Consider the following 12,843-nt stretch of genomic DNA (forward strand, 5'->3'; position numbering starts at 1 on the left):
AGCGCAACAATCACATCAGTTAGTCCTGGTTGTTCCCATTTTCACACTGAGGAACTGATTCTCGGGGTAATGAGTCCAAGATCAAGGGACAAGGGGCAGAGGCGGGACGCAGGCAGCGTCCGTGTTGTGACTCCTGATTCCAGGTTTGCCCACGTTGTCAGGCGTGCTCACCTGCACAGTGGCTCGCTCAGCCTAGCAGGGACGGCCCTGTAGAGAAGACAAGCCTAAGAAGGGACACTCACTTCCCAATCCTGCCTTAAACCCCATGAATTTAAAATAGCACTGCTTTTGGGCAGGCTTAGTACATTGCTCAGCCTCGCCTGAGACTCGCCTTCCTTTATATGAAATGGAAATAATATTAATAAGCCTTAGAGATCTATTAATATTATAAAATCAAATTCCTATGTTGAAGGACTAGGAGAAAACGGAAAACAATCCAACGAGTTCATATGAAAAAGAAAGTGCAGAAACCAAAGTTTGGGGTTGCCTTTGACCTAAACTTTGACATATGTTTCTCTATGTTTGAAACATAACCAATATTTTTGTATGTTTGATTACGTTTCGCTATTCCAGGAAGCAGGAAAGAAAGAAAACCCACAAACTCTTCTCACATCAGTGCCTAGCCAAGGAGGCTAGAGACGTACTCTCTGTGGGTCTTTTGGCTCCTGGACAAACGTTTTCCTTTACGTCTTCAAAACAGAGTAGGAAACAATTGAGGCCAGCATCAGAGCTGTTATTCTACGAAAGTGATTTTTAACTGGGGGTGATTTTGTACCCCCCCCCATAGGGGACATTTGACACTTTCTGGGGATATTTTGATGACTGAATCTGGGAGTGCTACTGACTTCTAATGAATAGAAGTTAGGGATGCTGCTAAACATCCTGTATGCACAAAACAGCCCCCACACACTTAGCCCCAAATGTTGGTAACTGCTCAGGTTGGGAAACCCTGGTCTAAGGCCACTTAAAATGCACGGGAGCTTGCATACCACTGCCAAACCTTCTAAACCCCCAACCCTAGAGAATCTCAGCATGGTGGTGGTGCCTAGAGATTTTCACTGAGGGACCAGGACATTTTCCCTGCATCCTCCATTAATTTTCACAAGTTCATAGAATGGGCTGCGTGAAATGGGGGATGTTTCTTAGATAATTATTTCTGCCACCTTCTTTCTCTATTTTTCTCGTTGCTCAAAGCAAACTGACTTTGGAGAATTATTGATTGTCTGCCATTTTATATCATTTTCATGGTTTGCTTTTAAGACTAGAGTTTTCCTTTTCATTATTATTTTACAAGAAGAAGATTTGGAAAAAAATCTTTTTAAAATGTCTAATCTCACTAAAAAAAAAAAAAAAGCGTTGGCAACCTATGTTTCAGGTTTTCTGAATTAACACAAAGAGGTTTCTGAACAACTACCAAATGACAACTTTAGTAACCAGTCTCAATATGTATCACTTTTTAAAGTGTCTTGTTTTTTAAATTTTAAACCAGTTGATTAGACAACTGCATTGAACTCAGGAAGTATGCCTAACACAAGAACTTAGAAACACAAAGTAGTTTTAAGACCTAGAAAAAAAAAGTTGAAAATGAATGCAGAAAGGTCACAGGTAACCCAAACAGCCATAATGTAAAAGGTAATATAACTTGACTATCAAGGTGAAAAGGTAATGAGTACAAAGTCCAGGTATGACATTTATAATCTCAAAGACAGTCTGTCTCTATCACTTAAACCTTGGCAAAATCCCCAGACCCACGGAGAAGCTTGAGTCACCCATCTCTCATTCCTTTATGCTCTGTAAAAGGTGACCCGGGTATAAATTCTGTGGCTGACTGTGCTGAACCTGCTGAGAAATTTGAGCATAAAAAGGCAATCACATCAATCCTAAAGTCCGAAAGAAATAATTTCTTGGTTAGAATTTGGACTTACCATACAAACTAGGTTTTTCTGGTCTCTTATTCCTTTGGATGGCCTTAATTTAAAGGTGTATTGAAATTTCTCACCTGATTTTGTAGGATTGTTTGCTATTTCTGCTTGGTATGAAACAAAGAGAACCTGAAGGTTATTTCTCAAGCCATGAGACAAAGTCACATAATGACAATGTTGGCCTGAGCTTCAAATTCAGAAGCATCATGATAGTTTTGCTGAGCTAAGAAATTATGGAGAATTTGAGGTAAAGTGAGTACTAAAGAAAAAGAATTCCACTAACCACAGTAACCAAATAGCATCTAAAACGGCCTATGGAAACAGAATACTGCTTCACCCAAATACCCAACGTAATGCATGCAGGGACAACTTTTCACTCCAAGGCTTTCGCCGAGTGCTCCTTAGAGAAACACTTAGAAAAATGTTGTGTTTTCTATTTGATCCATTTGTACTTGTTCCTTAGGTATAAACTGTAAATATGGAGATTTTTGATGCATTTATGTTTGATATAAGCTTATTTGAAGTATATTCATTAATTTTGAAGTAAACTTTTATTGTTTTCCTTCATATTTCAAATGTTAAAAAGCATTAAATCAAGCTAATTTTTTCTTTCTAGTATAAAATTAAAAAAATATAAAACAATAAATTAAAAAAATAGACATCTTAATTCAGAATTCATCACTGTTTGTACTGACAGGGACTTTTCTTATAACTTACTTTTGTTTTACTCACACAGACACACATGATATAGAGAACAGGTTTTTAACACAATGAATATAATTTCATGGAAAATGATAGCTTATCTACATGAAGAAACTTGTATAATTTATTTCTTTGAAACTCTCCAACTGATCTGTTTATTAATGCAGAAATTCTAACTGAATTCTGAATACTAAATTCCATTTTAAATTATTCTAATAACCGATAAAATGTATTGGGCACTCCTAGGTACTCAGTACTCTGAATACATGATTTTATTTAAGTCCCAGAGTAACCCTAAGAAAAAGGAACTAACATTCTCTTCATTAAACAGATGTTATAAAATAACGCAAAGAAGTTAAGAAAGTTGCCCAAGGCCAGGTGGTAGGTGGTGAAGTCTGAGTTTAAAGCCGAGTCTGCCTGACTTGGAGCCAAAAGCCTGACACAGAGCACCATAAACTTTTCATTAGTCTAGGTATTACTTTATGGACTACCACAATAAAAGCACATTGTTTAAAGTAGTCTACAGTTAAGAATTAATCACAAATTCAAACTGACTTTCCTTATTAGTTCTAATTACCCAGTTTTGAACATATGTTAACTAATACTCTTCTCCCTCAAACCTAAAAGTGTTTTTGCAATAAAATATTATCCATGTTCAGTTAAAAATCCCATAAGAATTACTATAATTTTCCAAGAAAACAGACATTATTATTGTAAGCTAAATTTAGCAATACATATTATCAAGAGTCTTAAAATATTTACACCCTCTTAGAAATTTCATTTCTAAAGAATTTATCCTCCAAAACTGTTAAAATGCATATAAATGTCTTATTACAAACATATTTATTTAGATATATTTATATAATCAAAATTTGGAAGTAATAAAAATACATTGGGGAATGATTAAATAAATAATGGCATTACCATTTCAGGTAATATTTATTTAGAGTTTATTATAAATTGGAAAAACACTTGTGTTGTATGTTTATTTTACTTAGAGTATGAAGCAGAGAATCAAGGTATAGAAATATATAACAAGCATTTAGGCAGAACTATATAAGATGAACTTTCATTAATCACAAAACTGGAAGACACAAAAATATGTTTAAAATGCCTTTAGCCCTATCTGGTTTGACTCAGTGGGTAGAGTGTCAGTCTAGGGACCGAAGGGTCCCAGGTTTCATTCCAGTCAAAGGCACATGTCCGGGCTCGATCCCCAGTAGGGTGCGTGCAGGAGGCAGCCAATCAATGATTCTCTCTCATCATTGATGTTTCTATATCTCTGTCCCTCTCTCTTCCTCTCTGAAATCAATAAAAATATTTAATAAAATAAAATAAATAAAATGCCTTTATGTTTTACTTCTCTTTTTCTATATTTTCTAATTTAAAAAGCAAAAACAAGTGGGACTACATCAATTAAAAAGCCGTGAACATCAAAAGAAACAATCAACAAAATGAAAAGGCAATCTATAGAATAGAAAAAAAATATTTGCAAATTATTTATTGGATAAGGGGTTAATATCCAGAATATATAAGTAACTCAATAGCACAAAACAAATAACTCAATTAAAAAAAAAATGGGCAAAGAACTTGAATAGACATTTTTCCAAAGAATACATAGAAATGGCTAGTAGACATATGAAAAGATGCTCAACATTGCTAATCATCAGGGAAATGCAAATCAAAACCACAATGAGATATCACCTCACATATGTTAGCATGACTGGTATAAAAAGAGAGAGAGAGATAAATGTCAAAGATGTGAAGAAAAGGGAATCCTTGTATACTGTTGTTGGGAATGTAAATTGATACAGTCATCACAATAAAACAGTATGGAGTTTCCTCAAAATATTAAAAATAGAACTAATATATGATCCAGCAATTCCATTTTTGGGTATAAAAGTAAAATCATATTAATAAATAAGTTTTAGTGTATAGATTTCGGATTTATTATAAAATAAACTAGAGGCCCGGTACACGTGGTGGGGTCCCTCAGCCTGGCCTGCAGGGATTGGGCCAAAACCGGCTCTCTGACATCCCTCAAGAGGTCCCAGATTGCAAGAGGGCAGTTCTCAGGTGACACATCGCCGAATCAGGCTCCCTCCTCTCTGGTTCCAGGTGCATCACACAAGACCTGCAGCTGCCAAGTCACCACAGCTCAGCAACTCCTGCCTTGAGCATCTGGCCCCTGGTGGTCAGTGTGCATCATAGCTAACAGTCAGAGCATCTGTCCTCTGGTGGTCATTGCACATCATAGCTACCGGTCGGACGGTTGAACAGTTGGACGGTCGCTTAGGCTTTTATATATATAGATAAGTTCTGAGTTATTAATACTGTGTAAGCCATGACCTACAACCAAGACTACTTTACTCAGCAATGTGGTCATTTAAAATTGAAGGAGAAATAGAGACCTTCCCAGACAAGAAAAAGCTAAAGGATGTATTACCAACAAACCAGTATTACAAGAAATGTTAAAGGGTCTTCTTTAAGGAGAAGAAAAAAACAGAGGAATATAGTTATAAAGAATAAAATGGTGATAAATATGTACCTATCAATAATCCCTTTAAATGTAAATGGATTAAATGCCCCAATCAAAACACATAGGGTAGCTGAATGGATAAGAAAATATGACCTACATATTTCCTATCTACAAGATGCCTACCTCAGGACAAGGAAAGACACACACAGGCTAAAAGTAAAGAGATGGCAAAGGATAGTTTATGCAAATTGAAATTTTTAAAAAAAGCTGGGGTACAAATACTTATATCAGACAAAATAGACTTTAAAATAAAGGCTATACTAAGAGACAAGGAATGACACTACATAATGATACAGGGAGCAAACCAACAAGAGAATATAACCTTTGTAAACATTTATGCACCCAACATATGAGCACCTAAATATATAAAGCAAATCTTGATGGAGATAAAGGGAAAGAGCAATAGTAATGCAGTCATAATAGGGGATTTTAACAGCCCTTTGACATCAATAGATGAATAGTCTTGACAGAAAATCAACAAGGAAACCACAGCCTTAAGTGACACACTAGATCAGATAGATTTAGTTGATATCTTCAGAGCATTTCACCCCAAAGCACTAGAACATATATTCTTTACAAGTGCTGGTAGTGGGAATGCAGATTGGTAGAGACTCTATGGAATCCTCCAAAAAAATTTTAAAATAAAACTGCCATATGACACAGAGATTCCACTTCTGGGAATATATCCAAAGAAAGCTGAAACACTAATTCAAAAGAATATATGCATCCCTATGTTTATTGCAGTGTTGCTTACAATAGCCAAGATCTGGAAGCAGCCCAAGTGCCCTTCAGCAGATGAGTGGATAAAAAAGTGGTGGTATATTTACACAATGGAATACTACCCAGCTGTACAAAAGAAGGAAATCTCACCTTTTGTGACTGCATGGATGGACCTGGAGAGTATTATGCTAAGTGAAATAAGCCAATCATAGAAAGACAAATACCATATGATTTCACTTACATGTGGAATCTAATGAACAAAATAAACAAACAAAATAAAAAGAGACTCATACATAGAGAAAACAAACAGCTGTCAGTGGGGTAGTAGTTGGGGGGCTGGATGAAAAAGGTGAAGGGATTAAGAAAAAAAAAAGAGCTCATAGACACAGATAACAGTATGGTGATTACCAGAGGGAAAGGGGATTGGGGAGAGGTAGAAGAGGGTAAGGGGGGGATAAATGGTGACAGAAGATTGACTTTGAGTGGTGAGCACACAATACAATATACGGATGATGTATTATAGAATTGTACACCTGGAAATTATATAATTTTGTTAACTAATGTCACACAAATAAATTCAATAAAATACTTGGGGAAAAAAATTTTCTGAAAAACTAGATCTTAAGTGTTCTCATACACACACACAAGGATAACTGTGTGATACCTATGTGGGTATGTTAATTAGCACAACTGACAATTATTTCACAATGTATAACTATATCAAGTTATGTTATACACCTTAAATATATACAATTTTATCTGTCAGTTATACATCAATAAAGCTGAAACAAAAACAAAAAATAAAAGTTATAAACTGAATTGCTAAGACTTATAAAATGTGATCCTCTGTAAGGTAGGCTTGATTTCTATGAATCCTGAAGGGACAACTAAGGTAGTGAGCGAAGTTAAAAAGATCCCTAGTTAGAAAATGTAAAGAACTCAGATCCTTCCAGAACAAATCACAGGATTGTTAATGTGGGTGCTGCAATAGATTCCCATTGACCTGTAAGTGATAGAGAGCTCCTTAAAAATAATCAGGAGCCCAGTGTGCCCATGCCATTGTATGGCTAGCTATGCTACATCCCATCTTTGCTTCCTTCATGGGGATATTCTACATGATGGCAGCATCCAAAAACGATTGCCTTGCCCCCTCCGGTGTGGTTCAGTTTGTTGGGGCATCATCCCCTGTAACAGAGGTCATGGGTTTGATTCCTGGGTTGCGGGTTTGATCCCCAGTCAGGGTGCACACAGGAGGCAACCAATCGATGTCTCTCTCGTATTCATGTTTTTCTCTCTCTCTCACTTTTCTCCCTCTCTAAAATCAATTTAAAAAAAAGTAAAAAATAAATGAAAATAAAAACATTGTGTTGGGAGCACCACACTATCATTGAGAGGGACTAAGGGGAATTGGCACAATGAGATGGCTTTCATCTCTCTTGCTATCCAGAAGGCTGATTTGGCTCCTACCTGAAGAAGGAGAAAGTACAAATGGAGGTGAGTGGGAATAAGTTTCTTGTCTTATAAGACAATACAGAGTTTCCCATCAACTTGAAGAATGGCACAAATTACAAAGACATCTTCTTCAAATATAAACAAAAGTGAATCAAAACACACTTTGGGAAGTGTTATTCTTGGTAGATTAGTGACTAATCTCTTTTTCTTCCTTAGTCTTTTTCCCCATGTGAGAAAACTCTAGACCTCAAGACATATTTCCCCAACCTCTTTCCCAAGCTCCCCCAACCTCAACTCTAAAATAAGCCAAGAGCATGGCAATAACTCGATCAGTTCCTGGGATATTGTACATCAACTCTGATCTGAAGAGAATTCATGTACCGCTAATAAACAGCTCACTTCCCGTTCCCATTGGCATTTGGTCTCCCCCACAACACCAGCCAAAGTCCTTATCAATTAAGGAGGACCCTTGGATTTTGTTGTTATTGTTGTTGGGGTTTTTTGGTGGTGTTTTGTTCTTTTGGGGGTTGTGTGTGTGTGTGTGTGTGTGTGTGTGTGTGTGTGTGTGTTAAGTGGACATCTTTCCATTAGAAACTCAGCACTGGCTGAGGCTCCAATTAATTTTGCATAAGCTGCCACAGCACCATTAGATGCTAATCCGTTCATCCATAACCACAAGGTATTGTGTTAGGGTCATGTACATGACGTGTGCCTCCAGCCCTGTGGATTTATTTAGTGCTAGTTCCTGCAGCTGTGTCCCTTCAATGACTGCTTTATGGTGGCCAAGAGAGTTGAGGTTGGCTGCCAGGACTCTGAGATCTGGAGAAACACATGGACACATTATTCTTTTGCTCTGAAGCTATCCAATTCCTGTTCCGGTCAGATGGGGAGATAGTGGGAGGATATTTCTGAAGCAGCCCAGCACTTACTGTGGGTGATATTACTCACGCCTGACATTATTGCAAAAGAGCAGGCTTAAATCTACCCCATTTCTTTGGTGGAAGGTTAACTTCTAATGAAAGTGTAGTAATTCAAAATATGATTCTGAATGTAGTTCCTGTCTTTATTTGTAAGAACTACTTTGGAGCCATTGTTTTCTTTACTCTAAAACTACACATTGGATTCAATCTGCTTCAAATAAGAGGCCAGGAAAGAGGGCTTACTATGCTAATTGAATACTAATGAGGCTTTTGTTTAAGTTGCTCTGTATTACAATTATTTGCAACTAGAGTTCTTCTGTATTTAGGAGGAAAAATACCTCAAAGGTAGCAAGATTCTTACTTAGCCTGAACATTGGAAGAAAGTGTCTTCCACTTTTTCTTTTGTACTTGCAACATTTGTAAAGGGTTTTGTTCAGCACTAAAGAAAAGCAAAATATCATCATCATTATAACTGGCCTTTGTCCACAGTGGATCTCATCCAGCCTAACCAGTGATTCTGTGGCTAACAATCTGAGTCACTAAGTTTCATATGTTTATGTATTTCAACACAATTCTCAGGCTGAGAGGTTTCCTTTCTTTTAAGTTTATTTTCATGTTTCAGGACTCAGAAAGAATGAAATGCCCTTCTGTATTTGGAATCTAGTGTCAGTAAGTGACTAGCTCTGAGCAACTAAGTGCATAGATTGAATTATGCCTTTAGTATTGGCTAAAGTCAAGGAATTACCAAACTGTCAAAAGATTAGTATATACTTCCAGGACAAACGTCTTTAGCCTGGGGGAGAATTTGGGTAAATATAAATATTTATGTTTTCACCATGGTACTGGCACAAGATAACTTCAGAATTTAAAATGCTGGGAACTAACAACTAAAAAGGGGATAAAGAGATGACAGAAAAAATGCAATTATATTTACTTGTAAAGATGTATGTCTTTATTCTTACAGCTTCTTCAAAGGAATATCAGAAGATGGCTGAGCTAAAATAAATTCCATTTATTTTAGTAATTTTCTTATTTCACTGTATCCATTCTCTCACTAGGCTCAGCTTGTCCCTGATTGGTCACCCTACACCCATCTTTAAAAGGCAATTACTGTCATTTTCTCATCAAATGACTTTACAAACATTTGGTCAGACATTTTCACAGCATCTCAGATTAATAACACCTTACAGTTTCATAACATTTTTGAGAGAATTCTCTTGTATGTTATCTCATGTTAATCTCATCATCATATACAATAAAACAGAAATGTATTGCCCCCTCTTACAGATGAGACCATTGAGGTATATTATATTAATGTAATTGGCTTAGCCTCATTGGCTAAGGTCATATATGGATTATTACTGGAAAAATTGGAATCCTACTCAAAGTTATTCCACTAGACATGTAACAACAATTTGAGATTTAAAAAGAATTTTGCCTTGCCCGACCAGTGTGGCTCAGTGATTGAGCATCCACCTATGAACCAGGAGGCAGCTGCCGCTGTCGCCGCGGGGCTGCGGGCCCGGGACCCCGCCTGGTCCGCGCCCCTCTGAGACTCGGGAGGTCGAGGCGGAGGCTGCCGGCGGCTCGATTTTTACAGGAGGAGAAAGTGGTTGTCGTCCCAGCTCCGGGCTAACCATGTCCTTGCTAGGTTTATGCGCTTTTTATCCCAAATCCATACACGAAGGAGCCTGCGCTCTGGGACGTAATCGAAGTAGGGCTGTGCAGAAAACTCCCCGGAAATGTTTTCTACACCCTCGAATCACTGAGCTCAATCACTGATGCACACCCCCTACTGGGTTGCGGGCTCGATCCCCAGTAGGGGGCGTGCAGGAAGCAGCCATCAATGATTCTCTCTCATCATTGATGTTTCTCTCTCACTCTCCCTCTCCCTTCCTCTCTGAAAACAACAACAAAATATATATTTTTAAAAAGAATAAATCCTGAACAAATGAATTATTATTCTTGGGTATTGGTCCTTGAAAATATTATTTGTGACATCAAGTATTAATATTATTATATAAATGCTGTTCAAAGTATAGAAGTGTAATTAAATTACAAAATGTTATCAACATATAAAAATATAATAAAATGAATTCAAATTTTAAAAACAATTTGTTCATTCTGTAGTCTTCATAGGAATTCCTATATGGGTCTCTATAGGACGTTCTTGAGTGTGCATTCATAAGATTCCTGTTGTCATCCAAGCAAGTTACCTATTTTTCATTGTGAACCTATTGGGTTTTACATTAATTAATGGTCTTTCTAAGGAAAGAAAATTCATTTACCATTTCCCTTACATCTTCCACAGTGCCTGGGCTGGACACACAGTTGTTGCTATTTGACTTCTGGAGAGCAGCTACATCTGTAACTTATTTTGAAGCCCCATGCCCCTAATCTGGCCCAGTCACTCACACCAGCCTCTTATGGGCAAGTTTGATTTTGCAGGAATAAGATGCTATGAAGGCATGGCTTGTCGACCACCTGAATCACACTCACCTGAGTGTCTCAGCAATACAGACGCCTGAATCCCACTAGCAGGTGCAGGTAGGGTGCTGGCCCGCTGAGTCTTGCGAACCCTAAAGTCTGGTCATCAGAACGGTGACAGCACTTTTCATTTCTGGAAGTTTTACTCCCATTGGCTGTAAAGCTGGTTCCTCAGCTTGGTCTTTGACAATGAACATGGAAGATGGTCCTTTGCCTTTGGGAAAAGAGGTGAAAGGAAGACTAAAGTGGCCCCAAACAAGGACCTCTGACATTTCTTAAAGGAAATGTTTGCCTGTGCACATTTTCCAGTTTAAGGGCGCCGGTGGACCAGCGTGGTGTCTAATCGGAGCCATCCAAGGCGCTGTCTTCCTTCCACTGCGCAGGCCTTCAGGAGAGACTAAGACCAAAGGGTGCTGAGCATTGCCAGGGACCACGTCTGAAGGACTATTTTCCCAACCTAGAGCGACATTAGCTGATTGATAACCATTTCCCCTCAAACCAGGCAAAACCAGCATTCCTCCCCCTGCCGGGTGCCAGAACCCCAAGAGAAACAAAACTGTCTTTTGGAGAGGCGGGAGTCAGAAAGCTGTATTCCGCCCGGGGCTTCACACCCGGAGCAGGGCGGCCAAGGGCGGGGCAGGATGGCACAGACCGGAGAATGGATACAGTATAACGGGGAGAGCAGGGCCCGTGAGAGATGGACAAAGACCCTGAACGTTCGGTGGGGAAGGCTGAGGCTGGGGTTAGGAGTTGAATCAACGAAGATTCCTAAGAGGATTTCTCACCTGAGGAGAGTGCTTGCTTTAAACTGCAACTTGAAACAATCAAAATCTAACCGTATGTTTTTACCAAAAAAAAGTAAAAAATGGTAAAGCAGAGAATTTGTAAAAATCTCTCCCTTCCCCCTCCCGTCACCCTCCCCCCCGCCCTTGCTGAATGTGCGGCCCAAGGTAAAAGCAATCGCGTGGCTCTTTCCAGCTCCTGGCTGGGCGGTTCGAGGGTGTAGAAAACATTTCCGGAGGGTTTCCTGCACAGCCCTACTTCGATTACGTCCCAGAGCGCAGGCTCCTTCGTGGATGGATTTGGGATAAAAAGCGCATAAACCTAGCAAGGACATTGTTAGCCCGGAGCTGGGACGACAGGCTTAGGGACAAGGAAACACTTTCTCCTCCTGTAAAAATCGAGCCGCCGGCAGCCTCCGCCTCGATCTCCCGAGTCTCAGAGGGGCGCGGACCAGGCGGGGTCCCGGGCTCGCAGCCCCGCGGCGACAGCGGCAGCTGCCTCCCGGGACCGCCCGGGGGCCTGCGCTCCACGGGAGCGAGCGCTGCTCCGCGGCTGCTCCCCGCGCCCCACCCCGCGCTCCGGGCTCCGCACCCCGCGCCGCCGACTCGTCCCGGGAGGAGATCGGGGAGGGGGCGCCGCGGCGGAGACGCGGGGGCCCGGCCCGGCCGCGGGTCCGCGCGCGCGCGCTCCGTTCCGCCAGCCGTCCCGTGCCGGGGCGGGGCGACCCCAGCCCCCACCTCCAGCGCCCCCCTGACCCCTCCCCGACCTTCCCGCGCACTTCCCTCCCCGCCTTCCCGGGGGAAGCCCGGCCGGGAGCAGTGATGCGGCTCCAGACCACGGGCGAGGCGTAGCGGTAAAGGCCAACTCCCGATTGATTTCGGGGCCGGGTCGCGCGCTCCTCTCCCCTCCCTTCTTGGCACCCTCCTCTTAGACTCAAGGCTTGGAGTGCGTTCGGGTAAGCTCCGGCCACGGCTTTGTTCTTCCCTCCGCGGCGGGGATCGCTTCCATCCTGAAACCCGGCCCTCCACTCCCGGCTCCGGCTCCGGCTCCGGCTCCGGCTCCGGCTCCGGCTCCGGCTCCGGCTCCGGCTCCGGCTCCGGCTCCGGCTCCGGCTCCGGCTCCGGCTCCGGCGCGCAATCTGACCAAACACTCAACGTCCCGTCACCCGGGGTTCTGTGTCTCCCCTCTGTGCCCCTCCCCTGGCCCCGGCCCGGCATCCGCTGCTCCAGCGGTAAGCCTGTGTCGCCCCGGGTCCCCACTCCTGCCAGCCGCCAGGAGTCACCCCTGGGAGCGGGGCGTCTGTGAAGACCGCCGCCGG

General features: G+C 41.3%; 1 protein-coding gene across 1 annotated transcript in view; it reads left to right on the forward strand.

Moving 5' to 3' along the window:
- Positions 1-11,678: 11,678 nt before the first annotated feature.
- The window catches only part of PRTFDC1 (phosphoribosyl transferase domain containing 1), a 100,919-nt gene continuing 99,754 nt past the window's right edge, over positions 11,679-12,843 (forward strand). The window contains 2 exon segments of the mRNA XM_054724728.1: positions 11,679-11,692; positions 12,330-12,378. Of these exon segments, the coding sequence (XP_054580703.1) occupies positions 11,679-11,692; positions 12,330-12,378 (63 nt within the window).

The sequence above is a fragment of the Eptesicus fuscus genome, chromosome 2, assembly GCF_027574615.1.
Source record: "Eptesicus fuscus isolate TK198812 chromosome 2, DD_ASM_mEF_20220401, whole genome shotgun sequence".
NCBI lineage: Eukaryota > Metazoa > Chordata > Mammalia > Chiroptera > Vespertilionidae > Eptesicus > Eptesicus fuscus.